The 25,484-nt window shown below is 38.2% G+C and overlaps 1 protein-coding gene across 6 annotated transcripts in view; it reads right to left on the bottom strand.

Annotated features, from left to right (window-relative positions):
- Window positions 1–25,484, bottom strand: part of CDK14 (cyclin dependent kinase 14) — a 599,292-nt gene that overhangs the window by 442,556 nt on the left and 131,252 nt on the right. For 2 of the 6 annotated variants that reach the window (XM_059073929.2, XM_067042484.1), the window contains one exon: window positions 4,422–4,667. In XM_059073929.2, the coding sequence (XP_058929912.1) occupies window positions 4,422–4,667 (246 nt within the window). Of the gene's footprint in view, window positions 1–4,421; window positions 4,668–19,031; window positions 19,112–21,375; window positions 21,507–21,631; window positions 21,700–22,232; window positions 22,622–25,484 lie in introns of those variants that run through there. The other 4 variants (XM_067042485.1, XM_067042487.1, XM_067042486.1 and 1 more) reach the window with 4 other exon arrangements.

The following is a 25,484-nucleotide window of genomic DNA, read 5'->3' as shown; positions in this document are numbered from 1 at the left end:
AAACCAAAATGATTAGTTGGAGTGGATTTAAGGAACAGGTCCTTTCCCCTAGACTCTCCCAGTCAGGTGTCTGCCTGTCCCTGATCCCAGCAGAGGTTTATTCTCTGAAGAGGTTGAACTTGAGAGGCTCAGAATTAGGACACCAAGCATAATGAAAACCAGGATGAACAGTGAGACTGAGCAAAAAGGAAGCATAAAAAAGGCACTGAGACCCATCTTGATCATCTCAGGAAACAAACTGCAGCTAGGCTTACCTATCCTAAAAACCAGATTGGTCAATCAGCTTTGGAGGAATGAAGGGACATCTCCTGACAGCAATTTGGAGATCAACCAGTCCAGATTGGATTAGGACAATGGAGAACCACAAGGAAAATTTCAGGGGGAAGAAAAACTGACAGATTATCTGATTCTGATTTATTTCAGAGGAGTTTTCTAGTTTTATCAAATAGTTTGAGGCCTCAATTTGTGATTAAAATTCTATTAATTAATTGCATTAATTATGAACAAATGAAAAGAAGAGGCAATTATAACTAGGAAAATCAAAAAGTTTTGCAAGGAAAGAAAGTTAATCATAGTACACTATGTGGTCTCACTAAGAACAGTATTTACATCATCTTAAGGTTGTAAATACTGTATACAAATTAAAGCCAAAAAGTAGGGTAAACATACTTGGGGATAGGAATAGAGCAGAGAAAATCCCATCTTGATGTGTCCCTTTGTATCCTGTAACTCAGGTAGTTACATCTAGAGGCTTGCTCAGATTCAGGCTTAATTCTGTTGGTGGTTATTGCATACTCCCATGAGGACATCATAACCTCTGGATGTCCCTCTTTTGATGATGTTAGCAGGTATTGATAATCTTTGCCTAGATGTATTAATTCTTCAGGGGTTGCCAAATGGTGATTCCTAAATCTATTATTCTTTCTTGATTTATTAGTGGGATTACTCCTAAAAGAGAAATTTTCCTTCATCAATGACTAGATTACCATGAGGTGAATTTCATATAGAAATCACTAAAAATAAATGCTTAGTTATTTGATTTATTTGCCAGTTTTCAACACTAATTCTTATTTGTTTTTATAATGGTATCTATTGGGTTTTGTATATTAATGTTATAACCTGCAATTTGGCTAACTTCTCTCACTGTTTGTAGTATTTCCACTGATTCTTTTGGTCCTTCTAGATATATCATCATAAATCTGCAATAACAATAGTTTTTGCCCCTCTCTAGCTTGCTTTCATTATCTGTAGAGATGTTACGCTACTCCTTACTCTCTTTTTTTCATAGTTTTGTATGGGATTCAACCAATAATTTTTCTATTGGTTATTTTTTATTTTTTGCGGTATGCGGGCCCCTCACTGTTGTGGCCTCTCCCGTTGCAGAGCACAGGCTCCGGACGCGCAGGCTCAGCGGCCATGGCTCACGGGCCCAGCCGCTCCACTGCATGTGGGATCTTCCCAGACCGGGGCACGAACCCGTGTGCCCTGCATTGACAGGCGGACTCTCAACCACTGCGCCACCAGGGAAGCCCTATTGGTTATTTTTAAGTAAAATGAATTTTTCAGTAATTTGAGAGGCATATGGCCAAGATAGATTTTCTAGCTTTATGGAATGAAATTCTTTTCTGTTTCATGAAGTGGAAAAAAAAAAAAGACAATCTCACACACATTGAGCTTTCCCCATTTGTTTCACTTCAACACTTCTTTCTGGACTTTCTCTTTCCCTTTTTTCTTTTTTTTTGCAGTACACGGGCCTCTCCCTGTTGTGGCCTCTCCCACTGAGGAGCACAGGCTCCGGACGCGCAGGCTCAGCGACCATGGCTCACGGGCCCAGCCGCTCCGCGACATGTGGAATCCTCCCAGACCGGGGCATGAACCCGCATCCCCTGCACCGGCAGGCGGACTCTCAACCACTGCACCACCAGGGAAGCCCTCCTGAACCTGCCCTGCACAGAAGTCTACTCTAGCACTTTCTACTTAGTGCAGGGTTTTGTCCTGAAAAGGTGCTTCAATTTGATGTTCTAGACAAGTCACAGGAGGAAGACCAGCAGACACCCCATGGTCTCCGTGCACTCATCCACTCACAGGTGCCATCAAAGTCCCCACTCAGGTGCTGTTGCTGTCCTAAGAATGGCCCAATGAACCGCCAGTATGTACCTGATGGCAATTTTGGGGTTTCCTGGATCTGAGAGTAGGCCCTAGTCCCCTGGCCTTCCCTGAGCTTCCTCCCTCTCACTTTCTGATACCACATGGTTCTTAAAATTGTTCAAGGTTTGTTCCCCTCCCTCCTAGATTGAGGTTCATGGAGAAAGCCCGTCACCTATATTTGTTGTTGATGTTATCCACTGGTTTCGGTTTTACTGCACTAGTTGCTCTAATCATATGAGGGGTTTCTAAACTTATGCCGCTGCCATCCTCCCCGAGTCCTCTCCTATTTGACGTGTACACGCTGCTATATTTAAAATGGATAACCAACAAGGGCCTACTGTATAGCACAGGGAACTCTGCTCAATATTATCTGATAATCTAAATGGAAAAAGAATTTGAAAAAGAATAGATACATGTATATGTATAACTGAATCACTTTGCTGTACACCTAACACTAACACAACATTGTTAATCACCTATACTCCAGTATAAAATAAAAAGTAAAAATAAATGAATACAGAGAGAAATACAGAATGCGTCAGACAAGACTCAACTTTCTTTGACAAGTATTTTAATTAACTCCTTATTAAACATTAAAAATAAGTATCAAAATCCCACTGTTATTATTTATACTATGATGTACACACTGACTTGATGACCCCCAGTAGCAGCAAGCACACCTAGCACCCAATCTTAGTTTCTAAATACCATTCTTCAATAAAAGTAAACAGGGATCTTTGGAGAAATGGCTGATTCTAGGTCTGGGGCTGGAAAAACACAGTGTAAGCCAAGAGCAACTTGTAGGACAAGAAAGTAAGAAAGCGTTCAAAAAACAAAGGGATGAAGACATCTCAAAAGGGCACAGGGGCCAAACGAAAAGAGCTCCCACTGACCAAAGCAGGAACAATTTGAGTAACAAAAGAAATAATGTACCACTAGATAATAACTAGGATTGCAGATACAATACAGGATAACTAGCTAAATTTGATTTTCACATAAACAGCGAATACTTTTTTAGTATAAGTATGCTTCATTGCAATATCTCAAGTGCCAATTTCTATATATCATGTAGATTGACATATTATATTAAGATAACTATATAGTAAAATATATGTAATTCTCTTTCCATTACAGAAGCTTAATTATTCTTCAAAGATTCTTTTCATTTCTTCTAAATGATACTAAATCTAAAAGTTCTCCCAGGAGTTGTATCTGTGACCTAAATGGACACTGCCCTGCAATCATAGACAAGATTACAGGGGCCAATCTGGGGAAAGCCAGATAATCAATTCTCCTCACAAATGTTGCATTAACAAATTTATTTTCGATTCATTAACAAAAAAATGTGACACAAGATTTGTGAGGTATCATACACTTTAATTAAATTGAAGTGTCAATATTCTCCTAGCAACTGACATCTCTTGCTCTGTTTTGGCCCTCATGGAATTTAATATTTAAAATTTGTGAAATGGAATATGTTTCTTAGCAAGATGACAGAATCAAAATTCTCCTAGCATTCTTCACTTACCCTTTAAACTCTTAGACCGTTTATGTCAAGAAGTTCTTAAGTGTGGGTTAAATTTGAAAATTACTTAATTTCAAAAGATCATAAGGGGTTTTTTTTACAATGTTAAATGCAGGCCAGTCTTGGAAATATGAGTTTCAGTAAAGCAGCAATCACCTCAGAACTTTATACCTCCTTGGGTCCAAAGGCAAGACTTGCTTTGATATAGTTTGGGTTTAGAAAATTTCACTGTGATGAATAGGATTTCTCTTTAAGAAGATCGGTTTCAATGTCTAGCTCGTAATTTGTAGAATATTGACAATGAGAACAAACTGGAATAAGACAAGTGAACACATTCTAACATGTACCCTGAAATGAAATTCTTTGTGAATCTGCCAAATTCAAAATTACCCTTACTGCCCGCAAACACAGTGAAGTTCAAACATCCTCTCCAGGTGTTCAAAATACCAAAGGATTTTAAATTATAAATTCCTCTAACTAGAAACAACTAGAAAGAAAATAATCTTTCTCAAAATAAGTTGAATCATTTCTCATTTGCTTGCTGGGTGCTTATGAATAAAGAGTCTGTATATAGTTGGCACTTGCGCGTGCCTGTGCTCTTTCTTCCAAAAACATTAAACCACCTAAGGAGACAATGCATAATAATGTACTGATAAAGCCACCTGCTGTCTTCCTGCACAGCATGCCACTATTATAAGAGGGATACTTGTTCTGTTCACCCACTGATAAGTGAGAAGACTGCACTTACCGAGCTGGGGCTGGAGTGCCGCCGAACTTTAGGAGACTCTTTGCCAGTGGAGGAGGCCTTAAAGTTAATGCAAGCATTGTTCTCAGAGTGCACCCTCTTAACTTGATTAGTTGGTTTCTCAAATGGGTCAAAAGTGCTCTGTGTCCTCTGAACCCTGACTTTTTTATCCTCAGGAATTGTGTCCAGGGGTTTGATCACTGAGTCCATTCCCGGGCAGTTCCGTGTAGACATCTTTGTGACACATATCTGGGGAAAAAAAAGAAATTAAACTCAACCTCTCCACTGAAACTTTACTATCACTAAACATGCTGATTTGTTATCCTAGAAAGCATGCCAATTTTGATTCCAGGAAATAACCCGAAAGGCCACAGTTTAAAAGCTACACTAGCTTAAACCTCAATATGAAAAATTCCTCATAATCATTCAGCTTATACTCACTTAGGGCTGACACTAAAATTGCGATCCCTAAAACAGGAAGCTTAAGGCCTATACTGCTAGTGCCCTAAGGTGGTTCTTGAACTTTGTCACATATTTTACCATCTGACTGCAACTGGGATTATTTCTGAATCATTAAAAGTTGGATAACTTGCCTTAATTAAAACAAACAAACAAACAAAAAACAGCTGAACTAAATCAGATGGTATTTTAACTGATGGGCCTCCACGGAAGCAGCTAACACGGCTAGAGAAAGTCATTATGTTCTTCAACACTTTAATGCTTGAATACATGTTTAAAATCTATCCCAATCTTGATTTCATCTCCAAACTAGAATGGAGCATATGAAAAGGCTAAAAGGTAGAGATAGTAAAAGTTGAAAAAAATGTTTTTTCTTTTTGCTTTGTTTTTTAACATCTTTATTGGAGTATCATTGCTTACAATGGTGTGTTAGTTTCTGCTGTATAACAAAGTGAATCAGCTATACGCATATATATATATCCCCATATCCCCTCCCTCTTGCGTCTCCCTCCCACCGTCCCTATCCCACCCCTCTAGGTGGTCACAAAGCACCGAGCTGATCTCCCTGTGCTATGCGCCTGCTTCCCACTAGCTATCAATTTTACATTTGGTAGTGTATATATGTCCATGCCACTCTCTCACTTCATTTTGTTTATATTACTCCACTAAACCCCGATTTCCTTCTCAACTTCATTCATTCTCTTACTGCATAGTCTGCCCCCCTCTCTCATTTTATTTTAGTCTCTCTGACTTTTGCTCCTTGTTTTCCACTTTACGTTCTAACTCTTTCCTTCTCCCTGTATTCTGGAGACTTTGTTTTTCTTTTTAAGTAATTTTATGGCCTCTAGATTGCCTGTAAAGCAAGGTAACTTTATTATGCTGTTTAGAAAAAAGACAACTCTGAAATTGCTTTTAAAGTTTTTTTTTTCTTCTTGTGAAAAGTTTCCACATCCTTATTTAAGAAGGCAGGAAAACAGAAAGTATCTAAGAAAACCCCATATTGTTAAAGTAAACATATGAAGTGTCTGAGTAATATGTATAAGATGATTCCATATCAGAAAGAAATGTATGTGTATGGATAGATATAGATACAAATATACATACACACATAGATATAGACATTTGTATGCGTATGTATGAGCACATAGAAAGGTACAGAAGGAAACACACCAAAGTGCTAACATAAGGTACTGCCAGATATGTAGAACTGAACGGATAAAGGGTAAGATCACTTATTTTTTACATACCCCTATATTGTTTGAGTTGTATAATAAACATGTCTGACAACGTAATTTTTGAAAATACTAAAGTGGGAAAGTATGTATAATAAATTAAGCTTTTTCAAGTTTTTGAAACAAACAAAAAATTTAATTAAATATTAAGCATCAACTCTGTCCTATGAGTGTGTCTCAACTACTAAGCATAGGTTGAATTTTAATTAAATCAAATAAGAAGGATATCATCACACCTTTTAGCATACCACAAAATTGCTGAAGATATCTTTAAAAGACTTAAGGCAGAGTCCTCTAGTCATGATCAAAAACTAACAATTTATCACAAGATTAGATGCACTGTCATGTTTCACTCAATTTTCACTCAAGAGTTCATGTGTTTCTCTTTCAGAGGTGAAAGCAAGAGGCAATAGATGTGATATGGATACAAAACCACCCACGCCACTGAGGCAACTGAATTATAACTATAAAATATAAACACATGAACCTGAGGAGTCAATGAACCCTAAACACAAGAAATACAAAGACAATAATATATAGGCACATCAAAATCAAGTTGCTTAAAACCAGTGATAAAGAGAGTATCTTTAAAAGGAGCCAGAGGGAAAAAAGTACTTTAAAAGATAAGTAAGACAGCAAATATTTGGAAACTAAACAATACAAAAGGGGAATTAGAAAGTATCTTGAACTAAATGAAAATAGTTAAACAGAATATCAAAATGGCAGATACAGCTTAAATAGTACTTTAACTGTAGAAAAACTTATAATGGTAAATGCATATAGTGGAAAAAAATTCAAATCAATAAGATTACACCTTAAAATACTAGTAGAAAAAGAAGAGAAATTAAAACCTAAAATAAGCAGAGAATTAAAATGATGAAAAAATATCATTATGGAAATAAATGAAATAGAAAATGAAAAACAATAAAGAAAATCAATGAAACTGAAAGCTAGTTGTCAGAGAAGATTTTTTTTAAATGGATACACCTCTAGCCAGACTGATAAGAACAGAAAGGTAAAGAACTTATATTGCCAATAACAGATATGAGAGAGATGACATCACTACAGATTCTACAGATATCATCAACAACTTTATGCCAATAAGTTCAGCAACTCAGATGAAGCAAATTCCTTGAAAGATGAAAACAACCCAAGCTCACTTGAGAAGAAATAGATAAGTTGAATAGGCCTATGTCTGTTAAAGAAATTAAAAGTGTAAACAAAAATGTTATCGCAAAGAAAATGCCAGGCCCAAACAACATTACTGGTGAAGTAAACCAAACATTTAAGGGAAAAAAATAACATCAATTCCACAAAAATGCTTCCAAAATATTAAAGAGAAGGGGATACTTCCCCACTCACTATATGAAGCCAGCATCATTCCAACACCAAAACCAGACAAAAGCATTAGAAGAAAACTACAGATCAATTTCTCTCATGAATAAAGATGCAAACATTATTGGCAATTTTTGAAAAATTGAATCCAATAATATATAAAAAGGATAATAAATAATGAAAAAGCAGTATTAATCCCAGGGATGCAAGGTTGGCTTAACACTCAAAAATGTGTAATTCACCATTTTAGTATACAATGTCAGGCAATCTCTAAAATGGCTCCCAGTGATAGCCACTTCCAGATAGTCACACTCTTACTTAGTACACAGATCTTGAGTTTGGGCTGTATTTGTTGACTTATATCCAATAAACAGAATATGGCAGAAATCATGGGCTATCACTTCTGAGAAAAGATTATAAAAAAACTGTGGTTTCTGTGCTGGTACACTCTCAGTCCTATTCCCTTTCTCTTAGATCACTATCCCAAGGCAAAGCCAACTGCCATGTTAGGAGGCAGCTCTGTGGAGAGGCACATTTATGGAAGGACTGAGGACTGCAAACAACCACAAGAGTTGAGCCTTCAAATGCAACCACAGCCCCAGCCTCCTGCTTGACTGGAACCTCATACAACACTCTGAGCCACAGGCATCCAGCTAAGGCGCCCTGGATTCTAAACCCACAGTAACTGTTAAACTGAATGCCTTTCTCCTAAGTACAGGAACAAATCAAGGACGTCCACTCTCATTACATTGACTCAACATTGTATTACAAGTTCTAGACAATGCCAGAGGCAAGAAAAAAGAAGAATAAATCTACATTGGAAAGGAAGAAATAAAACCAACTTTATTCACAGAAGACATTATCATCTATGTTGAAAATTCAATGAAATCTACCCCCCCCAAAACACTAGAATTAATAAGTTTATCAAGGGTATAAGATATAAGATCAATATACAAAAATCATTTGTATTTCCAGATACTAAAAACAATCAGAAATTTAAATTTTAAAAACACGATTTACAACGGCTTCAAACAATATAAAATATTTAGTGATAAATCTGATAAAATATGTACAATATCTGTACATAGAAACTATAAAGTATGGCTGAGAAAAGGAAAGAAAAAAACAAAGGAACCAATCAGGGACTTCCTTGGTGGCTCAGTGGCTAAGAATCTGCCTGCCAACGCAGGGGACACGGGTTTGAGCCCTGGTCCAGGAAGATCCCACATGTCACGGAGCAACTAAGCCAGTGTGCCACAACTACTGAGCCTGCACTCTAGAGCCCAAGAGCCACAACTACTGAGAGAAGCCCCCGCAATGTGAAGTGCACACACTGCAATGAAAAGTAGCCCCCCCTTGCTGCAACTAGAGAAAGCCTGTGCACAGCAATGAAGACTGAACACAGCCAAAAATAAATAAAACAAAAATAAATTTATAAAAAAACCCCAGCAATCTTGACACAAAAATAATAAACATATATATTCATAAAATGCTATCATAAAAGTATTTTTAAACTACAAGTTCATTGTGACATGCAGAATTCTACAATGACACCCAATGTCCAGCCTTTGAATAATCCCCTCCCCTTTGAGAGTGAATATGTTGAGATATCACACCATGATTCTATTATGTGATACGGCAAATGGGCGATTACCCTGGGTGGGCCTGACCTAATCAGGTGAGTTCTTTAAAAGCAGAGCATTTTCTCTAGTTGGCTGCAGAAGAGAAAGTCAGAGGTGTGATCTGGCTAGCCTGGAAGAAAGCCAACATTTCATGCTGTGACCTTCCTATGGGGGCCACATGGCACAGAAATGGGGGGCAGCCTCTAAAGGCTGAGAGTAGTCACTGGCTGACAACCCACAGGAAAATGGGACCACTGTCCTACAACCACAAGAAAATGAGTTCTGCCAACAGCTAGTGAGCTTGTAAGAGGATCCTGAGCCCCAGGTGAGACCAACACCTTGATTTCAGTCCAGTGAGATGTAGGGCAGAGAAACCAGCTATGCCGTGCCTAGTCTTTTAAACTACAGAAACTGTGAGATAATAAGCTAGTAAGTACATGGTAATGTGTTACACACCAATTGAAAATTAATACACTCACTTTACTGAAATTGCCTAAAAGCACTCTGATATTTGAGCAGAATGTTCTTAGGAACATGTTGCAGATACCACTTTCTGTATTTGATACACTGTATCAGATCCAGGATAGATAAGCAATGATTCTTAGGACTGCTATCAATAAATGACCATATATTGAGAGTTTTCTGCATGACATAACTCCATCAGCACTATAAAGCCCACGAACAAATTCTCCACATAATTAAATTTATATGCAATTTATGCATAGTCTCCACTTCGCCGGGGTCTATGAGAATAAAACCAGTATCAGGCTTGCTTTATGTAGGCATCTTCATCCAGGAAAATCATCTATACTTGAGTTTTCCACATAGGGCAAAGTGACTGTTCTGGAAAAGTTTCAAGTTTCCAATATTTGGGACAAACAACTTAAACACGATCTGGCCATCTCTGTTAACCACAGCACAACAGAAAGCAGACTCCAGGCCCTTCATAAGGCTATGGGGAAGCAGCTTCACTGACCTCATGGGCTCGTCAGACCCTGAAGAGAAGAGGGAGGGGTTGGGTGTGGGGAAGGATCCAGACAAGGTGAAGTAATAAGGGCACTCATTCCCCTTAGCAGCAATCTCTGGCATACTATAGAATAAAACTATTGAAGTGCACAGGGTATGTGAAGAGAAGAGTGAGTTGACTAGAGTCCTAGCCATGAAAGAGGGTTCTAGAAGACAGATTATACACTGGTGCTATTCCCCAGTGCCCAGATCTTCATTTGAATCTTTCCATCAACCTGTCAGCAATCTAAATAAACATTTCCCCTCCCCAAACAGAATCTTTCTTCCTACAACAAGATGCTTGTGGTCGGTGCAGATACAATCTCATAATATAAGAAAACTAGAGGACAAAAGCATGTATGTCAAATTGGAAAAAAATCAGTAGGAACTCATAACCTCAAAAGGCAGATTTTTTCAACCACCCAATAGTAGCCCTTTGATCCACTGCTAACTTTCATGTGTACCCTCAGTGCCTAGATTCTAGTCTATGTTCCAGTTCTCCACTATGAAAAAAGAGGAATCCTTGGAAGTAACCTGATTCCAGTTCACAGGGCAGGAAGCACAAAACAGCTGTGAAATATCCAGCTGTTACCAGAAAACTAGGATCCTTTCAAAAATGTCAGTGACAATGCCAGAAGGATAAAGGAATCTGGCTATAGGGATTCCTACTGGCCAAACTGTGATTACATATTTGAGCATCAAAAGGAAAATAAAATTATGGTTAAATGGAACAAGAGAGTTATTGAAAGACCCTGAGTTCATTATGATTTTGAGAAAGAAAAGTCAATATAAACGACAAATGGCAGTTATATGGAAGGATGAATATAACAGGATATATAGTTGGTTTTCACACATAGAACTGTGAGTAAGCCAAGTAGTGTCAAAAAAAGTAGGAATTGCACCAAGAATAGGAATGACTGCTCAAAGCTTGTGGAGAGCGGGTCTACACAGCACAAGTGTAGAAAAAACAGCAACACAGGTGTCCCACTAACAGACCAGGTCAATATAACACAGTAATAAACAAAGGGTATGTGATGTTGCCTAAGAAACATTTTACAAAGAATACATTTACTGGAGAGACACCAGATTGTAAAGAAAATTTATTGTGAAGTCAATGTGGAATGCATTTTTTGGAAATAAGTTAAATTTTAGTAACTAAGAGAAATTTAACTCTTAAATAGAAAATTCAACTTGACTGCTAACCAGTGACTCAGATCTGAATCACTTTGGAAAAATCAACCAAGGCCCCAACAGTCTGCAACTCGGATCCTGTAATCCCAGCTATTCGGAGAAGACATTGTTTTACTTGTGGACTTGTAAAGATTACACAACTCCAAGAAGATTCAAAAATATTACTTCTGAAACCCCTGGAAGGAATCTACTAATTAGATCTATAACCCTAGGAGGCATAAAAAGAAATATAGAAATAATATGAAATTAATTAAACCCACAGTGTTGGTGTTTTAAAATAGGATGAGTGTAAGTGTAGTAATATTATGTGCAATAATCATATTTGTGCATGTTTTCTTTGTTTAAAGTATCTGAAATATGTTAAAATAATCAGTCACACTAAATTAGTATTTGAAATTAAGGGAATTTAGTTAAGTTAGTCATCAGTGCTTAAGTAGACTGAGACAAATTGGTTTCCAAAGTTACATTTATTAGCTACATATATTTTTAAGGATGTGGGCACTAGTTGTGGATGTTCCAGGCACAGAATACTCTTGGACATGACATTCACCATCAGCTTTCACTGTCCTTTACACATAGTTTGTTAGTGCCCTCTGCACAGGGCACACCAAGCCATAGACTTCCTCCTACACCAAGCCATGGACCAAGCCAGTCACAGTAAATAGCTATAGTAGCAGTACTGCCTGAAAACCACAGACATTCCAGTATCAACGGGAAACAGGATATGTTTTCTCTATGATGGCATTTTTTCACACTTCCTTGATCCATTTAGAAACTGAAGTGACAAAATTTACAAAAGCAGGGATGTCTGATGGTACTTGAAAACAGATAAAAAGAAGAAATCATCACAACTACCAACATAAACTTCTGTTCCTTTATTTTTTCCAGTAAATTCAATAGAACCTAGAATTTCAAACATGGTTAGTGATGCACCCACACATTTAGGTGTTCATCTGAATCAATTATTTTGGTTCACTCATCATTAACAGGGGTCTGTACATTAGCTGGCAGACTCAAAACTCAGTAAAAACTGTTAGCAATTCAAACAGTGTTGGAGGCTCCAAAAGTCACAGTTTGACCTATAATTTTAGCTTGGAGCTATGTAAAATCCAGACAACTGTCCCCCAAACTCACAGCAGTGGATTTGAAAGAGCACAACTTAATTCAGTTAATGTTGGCACTCATTTCCGGGGAATTCATTGGGGCTGAAAATTGTCCCTTTAAATCAACCATTTTCTGGTGATTGGCATTTTACTGGGTTCAGAGTGTGATCTTCTGTACTTCTTCACTCCACCCTCTTCATGAGGCAAACACCATAACAAGAATCGGTTTAAGTCATGATCTTTTGCCATTCATGAAAGGAATATCCATGACAGGCCAATGCAAAACTGAAATCAGCAAAATTCTTGACACTGAAACAACCTCTTACAATTGTTTTCCCCTCATCTGTTACCTGATGAGGGCCTGACGGCTTTCTCTTACTCAATATCTTCTCTCAAAATCGGCTACCAATTAAAAAGCCACCATCATTCATTTACAAGTTTGTGAACACTTAAATCAGAGCATTACCTCTCCCTGGATTATCTGAACTTTAAGCATTATAGCATTAAGAAGCTCCACCCCTTATAAAAGAAATCTCAGCTTTCAGGGATAGGTGGACAAGGTATTTTGGTAGGAGTGGGGAATGAAGGGGGTGAGGGTAGGAGAAATTTCTAATGCCACTAGAATCATAACCCATGACAGCTGCCTTCATCTCTAACCTAAACCTGCAAGATCTAAAAGTATGCTGTCCTCTCTTTGGTTGTAGTCTCTTTTCTCACCCATGTGTGTGTGTCTGTGTGTGTACAGAGGTGGCAGTGTGAATGGCTATAGGTGTATAGAGGTGTATATAGGTGGCAATGTGAATAGCTACATGGAACAAAAAAACAGAACATGTTGTCTATGTATATAAAGGGATATATGCCTGAATGTACTTTTACTTATAGCTATGTTTTATCAGAATGAACATCTTGCCTAAAATCACCTTCAGAACATTAGCGAATATACAGGCAAGCCTGCAGCCCATATTAAGTCAGAACTAAGTGACTCAGAACAAGTCACTGCAACTCTCTGGGTCTCAGTCTTTTCATCTGTAAAATGACACAGCTGGAGTAAACAGCTCTTCAGGCCTTTCAAAGCTCAACTGTTCTATTACAAACTCCAGGCAGCAGCTTACAGCTGGTAAATGATTTTAAATAGAGCAACTAGAGAGCTAAGACCAGATACATAAATTCACTTCTCTGTGCTTCCTTTTACTTCCCCTTTGCCTTAGAATTTTAGGGTTTAGAGAGGAGGGAGTCAGGTTCACACCATAAACACCACTCCAGAGAGCTCTAGCCTCTGTGGGTGTTCCTTAACTCTAAAATCCTGGCATTGTCTCTCAGTGATGGCATCCTGGGCCTTTTGACTGAGGGATTATTTGTGAGCAGCATGGAGTAGCAGTCACACTGTGGTACGCTGGCAACACTAGTTCTGTCTACTAAACGCCAGTCATGCCCCTATGTCACTGTCACTGTCGCAACCAAAAAAGCCCTAAGAACTACATCGTTTTTAGACTGTACCTCATAACCTGTCACTTAAATATACACTGTCTTATGTGCTTTCATATAAGCTACTGTGGAGTTTGTTTTGATGCGTTTGGTTTATCTGCTGGGGTGGGAGGAGGTCTTTGTCTTGCTCTGTTTCTCATGTATTTGTATTTCCACAACCAGACTGTAAACACCAAAGCACAGAAACCACGTCTTCCATTTCTTTCACGTTCCCAAAGCTCAAATGGTAGCACAAAAATGGGTGCTCTGGTAATATTTACTCAAAGATGGATTGTTTTCCTTATTATAAGCCTTCCCCTTTAACTGAACATGGGCCATTACAAAAATGAGTCTTAAGAAACTACATAATGATGAGGCACCTTCTGAGCCGAGATCTTTTCCAGTCAACAAAAAGGCTTCACCAGCTGTTCCCACTTACCAGAATTCAAGGTCCACTACTGGGATTTAACTTTAAAATGCTTATTTTTCCACTGACTGGTTTCTTTGGGGTCTGACCTAATTTCATTCAATCCTGAATCCATCAGCTAATGGACACAGTTGAATGGAGAACTCTTGAGGACATCACATTCCTTTATGCCACTTCAGTGACTGTAGTTTTGTTACAACCTTACTGGGCTTCAGTGCTTATCACCAAGAGACTTGATCGTTGTTTTGCTGATTCTATTATGAAACATTTAGGTGGTCTTCCCAGGAGCTTAAACTTTAATATGCATTACTAAAATAAGTTTATTTAGTTGCTTTCCCTTCTGTTTTCATGAGACACTTGATTTAGATATGAGATACGGTTTGCTTAAAGGCTGGCATAGATAGATGCATATATTTACTGACCTCTAGGTTCTTTATTTTACACTACTTCCACTAAAAAGTAACGAGCCCAAAAAGGTAAGGGAAGAAAGAAGATATGTGAAATTTTCTTACTCCCACTTGACATCCATAATTATACACTGATTAAAATTCCATGATTTCATAATGATAAATTTAACATGAAGTTTAATGAACACTCACAGTTAAGGGTTGAAATGCCCTCTCTCTGTTGTTAGTTGTGGCCTATATAGGTTTTTTGGAATGTAGTTATTTGGGGCGATCAGGACTTATTCTTTTTTTTTTTTTTTTTTTCGGTACGCGGGCCTCTCTCTGTTGCGGCCTCTCCCGTTGCGGAGCACAGGCTCCAGACGCGCAGGCTCAGCGGCCATGGCTCACGGGCCCAGCCACTCCACAGCATGTGGGATCTTCCCCGGACCGGGGCACGAACCCGTGTCCCCTGCATCGGCAGGTGGACTCTCAACCACTGCGCCACCAGGGAAGCCCAGGAATTATTCTTTAACCCCTGACTGCCTTTGGACGAGCAGCACAGTCAACACCCACCATCACCTCACCTCAGTCCTACTGAGTCAGAACCTGCATTTTAACAAGATCCCGGGGGATTTGTATGCGCACTGAAGTTTGAGGTGCAGTGCTCTAAACCACATAATAATAATAGATTCTGATACTACGGTCAAATAAAGACTTGAGGTTGTGAAAGAGGCAAAATTTGTTTGTCTCTGGTTACAACATAAGTGATAATCATTTCAACATTCCTTGGGTAGCATTGTTGCTCAAACTTCCCACAAAAGACCATAGTAATTTCAGATAATTCTTTAATATAATTTTGAACTCTGAAATAAAATTTTCCAATAAGCTACCCCCAATATATTCAGGAATTTTAAAAAAGCAATGGGATTGGACTGTGTGAGGAGTAGAGAAAGAAGACTATACGTAAGTTATAATAACATATGTAACATTACTTCCTGCATAGAAACATTTATTTGTTTCTAATACAGAAGCATTGTTTTACCATGGGCCACCATATCTATAAAAAAAAATGACCACAAAATTATTCTAAGGCGAAGTGAACCCAGAATTTTGCTTTACTCTTTATTTACCAGAGTTTATGTAGTAGCTTTGAAAAACACAATGCAAAGGAAGTCACTTTAGGATCCAGAAATGAAATTTTAAAAGGAACTTAAATACATGAAGAGTGCCATGTACTGTAAAACAGGTCCTCCCTTGGGCGGAAAAAAAAAAAAAAAGCCCTTTGCCTTGAGGCATAACTGAACATTTCCCACCCTGGTCTGGACAAGGACCTGAACCCCTACTCCCAAACAGAAGGACAGGGCAATTCTGTGGAATTCTGGGCCTCTTTCAGTCACTGCTTCCACTAAAAACTTACTAAATATCCCCAAGAAGTCAAGGGGAAAAAGAAGACGATGTGTGAATTTTCTCATTCTCACTTGACATCCATAATCATATGCTGGTTAAATTTTATCATGGAAAAAAAGAGAGTCAGGAGTATAGCAGTCATATCATATGGCCCAATGAACATACTGGGAGGTGAAATATTAGAATCGACATCTATATTACTTCCCCCCTCTCATTTAGAGCCAGAGGGCTCAGAAATGGGGCTCATGACATGAGAATACCCACACACAGCACAGAAGTGGCTTTGTTGAGATTCCACAAAGCAAAAGCCTATTCCAACCTACGAAATTCCCATAGCTGCCGTGGGGAACTGGAATACCCATTCTCAACACAACAGAAGACTCGAGCTACAGAAAGTGGCTCACACTGCATGGCTAATTAGTTTCTTCATCAAGACAATATTCCCTTATAGCTCTTGCTCTAGAAAAGAACAAGTCTGTTCCTGCAAATAGGGACTTTCCCCCCACTCTCTCATAGAATTTACAGGTTTAAATATAGCTTTTCTTTTTATTAGGTTTTGTTTGGGGTCCTACCTGAGAAGGAGAAACCAGGGTGTGTTTTCAAAGGACCCCACACCATGCAGAGTTACAAAATAACCTGGGAGGGGAGCTGACTAATATTAACTAGGGCAATTTTAAAATGTCGCCCATGTCAGAGCACTAATAACCAATAAACAGATCAGGCTGAACTCAGATTCACCGATGTTTAAAATCAATAACATGGTCCAGAATGCTTTCTGTACACATATGCTTAGCGTTTGAGGGCTTCTTTTTTTTTTTTTAACATCATGAGGACAAGAGAAACTGTCATTTGTCTCAGAGGCTGTGCAAACAAGAGTCTTGGGTGCCTTCTGAATTCTGTTTTCTGTTCCTAGTTTCACTGCACCACCCACAGCTTCTTTGTACTAAAGTAGCCTAGTTCTTCCTTCATGTTTATACCTTTCAAATATCTGTAGCTCACTATTCTGTCCCTCATGCAAGATAAAGCATCCAGAAGGTAAAATAACATTAAAAATTGGAAACTTATAAAGAAGACACTACTGGAGGTTCTGACTGATCCATTAGGACCTGAATTTCTTTCCCCCCCACATGAACAGCATTTAAAAACAAAGATTGTAAATATTTTAAAATTCCTTCCCTGAAGGAGAAATAAAATTGTGTACTCTCTTCTTACTCTGAAACAGATGGTTATATAAATAAATACAACTTATATCTCCTCACCTATAATAACCATCTTTTTAATAACATTTAACTGCATTATTAACGCTTGGAATATAACTTAGTAATTAATGTCAAGAGTGATGGTAGAAAGTTTAAAAGTTTAATAGTTTTATTCTAATAAAATAAAACTAGATGCAAACCCCACCAAAGATTTCAGAAAAATATAGGGCACCACTCAATATAGGATTGACTTTTGAAGCTCTTAAAATTTTCAGAGAATCATATATGGGTCACTAACCACACAGCTTATGAAGAGAAACACAGGGAACAAAGAATGCATGGGGAGAAAATGGAAGTATCTTTCAATGTAGCTTTAACAACTGGTCCATCTATTGTAAAGAGCTAAAATTTCAGTGATAATAAATTGGACAGAAATCCATTAATAATAAAGTCCTAACTGCTTCCATGAGGACTGGTTCTATAAACCTTTCCTATGACTAAGAAAATTCAATAGTGAATCCTAACTGAGATATCCGAGATGAACAGAGCAGAACAGTGGGATACACATACCCTGCTGTTTGTCTGCCACCTGAAAACAAACCCCAGTGCTTCTAGGAGCATTTTACAGTCATCTTTGTATTTTTAGCAAGATCTCATTTAGCTGTGGAACAAGCCACTGGGGCAAACTTGTATCAGTTGGGCTGAAGAGGAAGTCTATAGAACATATAATCCTTCCCAAACTTGCCAGATGATAACTAGAATACTGGAGCATTCTTTCACACTCTCCTTTTATCCACTCAAACCCAATAACATTAAGAAATTGTCATATATGCTCAATAAACATGCAAACTGGAAAAGAATCTTGGGTAAGATATAAGTTGATAGAAAAGAGAGATGGAAATTAAGGATTTCTAGATGACCATGACAAAGATGATGATAGCTATTATTGAGCTCTTATTATCTGAGTTACTATTTAAAATATTTTATAAGTAGTTTCTCAATTAATCTCTACAACAATCCCATGAGGTATTATTATTATCCCAATCTTACAGATGATTAAATTGAGGCACACAAGAGTTAAGTAACATGTCCAAGACCACAAAGAGCATTCGCACAGGAAATGAGATTTATTCCAAGACTCTGGCTACAAAGCCCAAGCTCTTGACCACCAGGCTGTCTTCCTTATATGTCCCCTGGGACTTACATCCTGCGAGAAATAAGGAAAGCAGAGACCTGATCTGCAACACTTCTCTCATTCTTTCTTCTCCTGATGCAAAAGAAAAGCATTTTTAAAACTGAGCAAAATCACTGCTGTGTTTTAAGGTTTTCTGACCCATCCTCCCTGCCTGCTCACCACTTCCAGCATGTAAATTTAACATGCTTTTGACTAATCTGACTCTCAATCAGCCTCATATCAAAAGTCAAGCCTGAACATCAAAGTATTAGGGGGTAGGGCAAGGGCAGAAAGCAAAAAGATTTCTTTAGAAGGACAGGCTGACGGGGAAGATGGGAAGTCTCAGGCATTAGACACTGCCATGTTGAATCTTCCTCTTCTCATATATGTTTGTGTTTCCTGAATAGTATGTTAAAGGCGCGGATACAAACTGCTGATTGATCCCATCTAAGAATCATCAAATCAGTCAATGATAGATAGACAGACAGCTCTAGGGCCTTAACTTGGCTTTCTAAAAAGGATCTTCTATCAGAAAACCATCTGGATTTAAAAGCAGCATCAGGAAGAAATATGAGAAAGAGAATGCTATATTGATGAAGCCAGGCTTACCTCATCCAATGGAAATCTGCTTAAGACGGCATCAAGCTAATACCCTCTCTCACTCCCCTCTAAGTCAGAGGATATCTGGGATTTGGGGATTGAGTGTCCACTGAAAACAGCAGTAGGGAATGGGAGAAGGCTTGCAGTGGGCGTCAGGAGACTGAGTGGAATCTCGTTCTCCAATTGGCCAAATGAAATGAAGATGAGCCAATTAGATAACACAATTGCTGAAAAACCTCCCAGTCCTAAGTCTCTGATTCTGCAAGAGGACTTCAACATGATCAGTCTTTGCTTATAAAGTTAGATAAAATAAAAGACTAGAAGTAGAGTGGGTAAAATTTGAATGTTAATGACAAAAGCTACAGTCCAGACTTCCATTGAATATTTCAGCTGATAGTTGCTTTCTATAAGCAAAGAACTGACAAGAAAATCTAACTAGCCCAATTACCATGCTTAATTACTAGCCCATGTAAAGAATCCAAATGAATACATCCTTAGATCATTCCCTCAGTGCATTTCTATTCTTCATTCCTTGCCCTTCCCCCCAGGCTTTTATTTTTACTATCTCTAAATTATCCGTATTTATTAGATGTCCATAGAGGTCCATATGGGAACTTGATTCAGTGAAATCATAAGGGGAGGGGGGAACTGCTGTGTTTTCCATATAAAAAAAAAATCAAAGCATACATTAAAAAGGAATGAAATTCTGATACATGGTACAACATGGATGAACCTTGAAAACATGCTGAATGAAATAAACCAAACACAAAAGGACAAATAACTGTATGATTCCACTTGATATGATATGAGATACCAAGAAGAGGCAAATTCTTAGACCCAGAAAGTAAACTGGAGAGATTACCAGGGGCTGGGGAGATGGAGAATGGGGAGTTACCATTTAATGGACACAGAATTTCTATTAGGGATGATGAAAAGTTCTGCAAGTGGGCAGCGATGATGGTAGCCAAACACTGTGAATGTACTTATGCCAATAAATTATATACCTAAAAATGGTTAAAATGGAAAATTTTGTGTTATGTATATTTTATACCAGAATTTTTTAAATGGAAAAAATCTAAGCATATAGTGTCTGTTTCACAATTGCCCAAAATGAAAAAAACTTGCCTCCAAATTCTCCTTGAAATATTTTAAAAATAAGTAGATTGTAAGTTTTATGAGGACAGGGACCAGCTCTGTTTTACTTACTGTTACACAGTAGCTACACTGTTACACAGCAGACTCTCCATAAATGTTTGTTTAATAAATTCATGATTAAAAGAAAATAGAGGGAGGAGTCTCCTAAGGAGGAAAATATAAAAAGCATCAAATTTACTTATTCATGAGAAAGTATAATGGGGCATATTCCTGAGAAAAATACCAAAGCTACTACATCTAAGCTCCTTCAGGGAAGGGAGTGTATCTATTTCATCTATACTTCCTTCACAGCACATCTTATGATGTCTTAGAGTAGATGACTGATAAATGTTTGCACAACGAGGAATAAAAGCCTGACTGTAAAATCAATGTCATGTTACTGCTCTACTGCCCCTTTTTTAAAATTACTTACTTTTTGCAGATGTACAACTCCTTTTGTCTGAGGGTGAAAAAAATAAACCTCACAGCTTATACAAAGTGAAGGTAAAAATACAAATAGCCAGAAACATCACTCTCAGGAAAAGAAACAGCAAACACACAGCACATCATCTTTTGAGTAGAAAAAAAGTTTGTTTTTTTAAGGAACAATTGAAGTATAGAGAAGAATAGTTGATAGTTCATCTTGATTTTTTAGGAAATAATGGTCAAAATAAAAGAAAATTTGAACTCTCTTTGGAAGAAAATCCAAATATTCATTCCCTAAAATCAATGTCCAACCTTTACAATAAATAGTTGAGTGAATACAGAAAAATATTTAAGGCTCCTTCCCTCCTCCAGAAAAATTATAGTGAACCCAAATATTATCAATATTTCTCTCAATTGGCGTATCAAGTAATCAGGTGTTCTTTCTTAAAAATACTTATGTCACAAAATTATATACAACTGGCTTGTGGCCAACATGCCACATCAAGTTACTGATGCTTTTCTCAACTAATATTCACTAGCTACATCATTTACATTTTACACAAAGTACTCAGTTCTAGTATACATAAGAAGAATATTTTTAAAGCAAAAAAAGAAATAAAATGCTGACATCGTTAACATTCAGTACCTATATAATAGATGGATCCTTATAAACTCAACAGGACCACGTAATGTAGTAGTCTCACTTTGAACAATATTAAAACATGTCCTTCAACTTCAACCGCCTCCAACCCCAACACAGTGTGCCCATTAACAAAGGAAATAAGGAATTCACCCTCTGCAGATATCAAGGTTTACATTTCTGTCTCTCAACTGTTATCTTCTCCACGAGCAGGTAAGCATCATTTTCGAGGAGGCTGTCTGCTGCCCCGGTCCTTCATGCATGCAGGAGTTCTCCATTAGCATACAAAACGCTAACAGTCCACTCTTAGAGTCAGCACTTCAAGCAGAACTGCATGAAGGATTATCACTTCAGTACATGAAAGCATAACCACTACAGGTGTAATGATGCAAAATACCAGCACACTGACCTCTGCCAGGCAGCACACACTTAAAGCAGGTGCATTTCTGTGCCGGAAGGGAGGGGGCGTGAGGAGCAGAGAGGAAGCCCCAGATCCCTAATATATTAGAGATGTTTATTGCACTCAGAGCCAGTCCAGCTAATTCATGGACATCAGTTTACCCAAATGGGAAAAGTCATATCCCGTCTTTCACTGGCTTGACTCAGAGGGCATTCGGCCAAGCATAGCCAGGCAAAACAATCTGTCAGATCTCTTTAAGCTATAATAAATAAGATGAGTCTCAGAAGAAATAAGATTCAGCTATGGCAAAGAAACACAGTCGCAAACCTTTTCTTCATCTTATCGCTGCTACTGGTGTTTACAAACTACAAGCAGCAGCCTCGGGAACCTCAAGAGACTCTTCCGTGGGTAACCTCCTGTCAGATCTTTAGTTTAAATAGCCCCTTGATCAATCTGTGATGTTTTGGGCAGTTAAATAGAAGGGGGTGAGTAAAATGACATGCACAAAATGAATCCTTTTCAAGTTGTAAATGAGTGAGTCAGGATTCAGTCTTGCTGAGATGCTCCAAATTAAAACCCCTGCTCTGATTTTAAGCATGCTCGGTCTTACCGTTTTGCTGTTGTCTCTCTCAGGCTCGAATCACCTGGAACTCTTTAACATGTCTCTAGCAATGTGTTTGCACCAGACCAGGCCCATACAGCAACTGAATTCACATCTTTCTGCACTAGCAAGCTGAAATGGTACGGCCGTACTACAACCAAGAAAGGGGGAAGCAAAAGCAAAAAAAAAAAAAAAAAAAAATTCACCCAGAAACCACCTACAGAAGCTAATTTCCATGGAATAAGACCAAATATGGTTCAGAAGAACACAAAGGACATGCTAACATTCAGTATCAATAGCTTTAACAGTTCAATTTTTCCCCAAAAGAATCTTTTTTTTTTTTTTCTCCAAACACGATGGACTTGCCTCTGGAGTTCCCAGGAAGGCAGTGTAACCGGGCTCTGCAGCAACATTGCAGCCAAAGTAACCATGCATATGCTGTCCAGGCAATTCAAGACACACTGTCTCTTCAGAAAGATATTGATTTGTAATGCAGGGCTGCTTCAAAAGAATACAGAATGGGAGCCAAACAGCTAATGGTGATTGCATAGGAGGAAAAACATTTAATCAAGGGGCTGCACCTCATCATGCTCAATTCAATTTTTTAAAAGCACTGGTGAAAGCCAGTAAGTGTCTTGAGTGACAACCCCATTAAACAGTAATCTGAGGTCCTACAGAAGGCCAAGTTTAGGATACCATCATTCGGGCTGCAAAGCCACTAAAATTGTTTAATATGTCTATGTGCATGGATTTCTCATATGCAAATGGGGCATGATGAGAACTCTAAAATAACCATGCACCAAATACGTGAGGTAAAAAAAAAAAAAAAACGCACAGGTGTAGCATTTACGAAACCAAAGTGATAAAATACATAGTTATGAGCCTGCAGAATTCTTGATGGAGTTAGAGTTCATATCACCCTCAAAAGTAAAATATCAACACAAACCAGAACTCACAATCCTTAGGCTAATTGTGTCAAGTCATACCACACGGTGCTGGGTGGCAAGGAAGGATGCCAAATTGCTACTCACATAGCGACCCCTACAGGACAGTGGTTGATCTATAATTCATCCTTGCTTAAAAGTTATTTCCTATCCTTAGAGAACAGAATCACAAAAGGGCACAAATTAGATTAAGACATAAGGATACAACTGAAAAATACATTAGGCAAGAAATCAAAAAAGTCAAGCATGAAATATGACCTCATAGATATTCATTTAATTAAGAAATTAAGCACAAGAAGAGGTAACGACGGTGTCAAATATTCCTTTAGCTCCCAGGACTAGGTGCACACTTATAATCAGAAATCTCAAGGAAAAGCGCTTTCCTTTCACATCGTAATTGGTTTAAGGGAATCATCTCCCGCATCCCCTATTTCCAAACCATCTTCACTTTCATCCTTTTGAATGACACTGGGAAGACACGGAACTTTATTTTTTTCTGCAACACAAAAGCTCAGCCCTCAGTATTTGTTATATATTATAAATATTAGGAGGATCTGCTGATGATAGTAGTTCAAACAAATTCTGTGGACTCCTGTAGAGTGGAAATGGATGGGGAGCTTGAGAAATTGTGAGAAGAATGTGTGGGGAAAAAACAGTGTCGACAAATATATAGAATTATATAAGAAGTTTGACCATACGACAGAAGTAAAGATAGAGGCTGAGGGTGAAGCTGTGGGAAATAATCACTATGTTCATGTCTTAGAAGCTTTGCCATCTACTGCTATTAAGAATATCTTGGGCTTCCCTGGTGGCACAGTGGTTGAGAATCCACCTGCCAATGCAGGCCATATGGGTTTGAGCCCTGGTCCGGGAAGATCCCACATGCCATGGAGCAACTAGGCCTGTGCGCCACAACTACTGAACCTGCGCTCTAGAGCCCACAAGCCACAACTACTGAGCCCACGTGCCACAACTACTGAAGCCCATGCACCTAGAGCCCATTGCTCCACAACAAGAGAAGCCACCACAATGAGAAGCCTGCACACCACAATGAAGAGTAGCCGCCACTCGCTGCAACTAGAGGAAGCCCGTGCACAGCAACAAAGACCCAACGCAGCTGAAAATAAATAAATTAAATAAATAAATTTGTTTTTAAAAAGAATATCTTTATTACGGGACATTGAGATGTATATAAAACCACACCACAGAAGAACAACAGTAGAAATTAAAATAAGGGGTCCATCTTCAAAGAGAAGAGACAAAAAGTCTTTTGTAAAAACACCATCTCAGTGGATATAGAGGAGAAGATGGGAAAGAAACTGACAAAAATACTAGATACTAACATCTACTTCGGTCATTTTTGCAAGTAAACAAAACTTGATCCCTTGAAAGGCCTGCTTTCATAAATTTTTTTTTAATTCTAAAAAGTATTATGTACTTCTCTGACATTTTAAATGGCTTATAATAAACAACATCTAATCTTCAATTGATGATGGAGTCAATTACGAGTATCAGCGACAACGATGAGGGTCTAAAGGCAGGTATACAGGACCACTGTCTCCTAATCTCAATAACCAACATATGTGAGTTCCTCCACTTCACTGTGATGGTCCAGCCTCTCTTTGCCTTCAGTCTTTCCTTCTTATGGCTGTAAATGTGCCACTTTCTTCTAACACCACCACACCCCTCTCAGTCTTGCCACAGCTTCTTCAACCATCCCTTGTCCTGGGCGACCTAGATAAATAGGTTGATTAGAAGACTGTGTGAATAAAGGTCTGAGTCAAATGGTAGGTTCAAAGCAGAACTAGGAACTTTCTCCTCAGTGGAGAAATACTAGCCTAGGCACCCACTAACCACGGCTTTACCATACAGGCTTTGTGGTACTTCTCATCTGCGCAGAAACCCTTTGTTTCCTATCAACCTACATGGAGCTATCTCAGACATATGAGGCTGCCAGATGTCTGACCTTCACAGACAGATGGGGCCAAAGAAAACTAAACCTGGAGAAAAAAGTACTTGGAAAAAGGAATAGAGAAGGGCTCTTTTTTTTTTTTAACTGAAAAAAGACAAGAAAACATTAAATAAGAAAACTTTTCAAAGATTAGGAAAGGGGTAAGAGAAAAGGCTACTTTATACATATACATTTAAAACAATAAGTCACCTACGTTATGAATTAATTTCATTAAATCTTTAAGTCTAAAGGAAGGAATATATTTTGTTTTATTTTGGAAAGTGATAGAGAAAAGATTGAAATTTCCCCAAGAGTTTCAATTTCAAATTATAATAGCTCCATGTAACCTTAGCAATTTCTTCTGAT

This window comes from Kogia breviceps, chromosome 9 (genome assembly GCF_026419965.1).
Source record: "Kogia breviceps isolate mKogBre1 chromosome 9, mKogBre1 haplotype 1, whole genome shotgun sequence".
Taxonomy (NCBI): Eukaryota; Metazoa; Chordata; class Mammalia; order Artiodactyla; family Physeteridae; genus Kogia; species Kogia breviceps.
The sequence above is the reverse complement of the archived record's forward strand: the minus strand, read 5'-3'. Positions and strand labels throughout refer to the sequence as shown.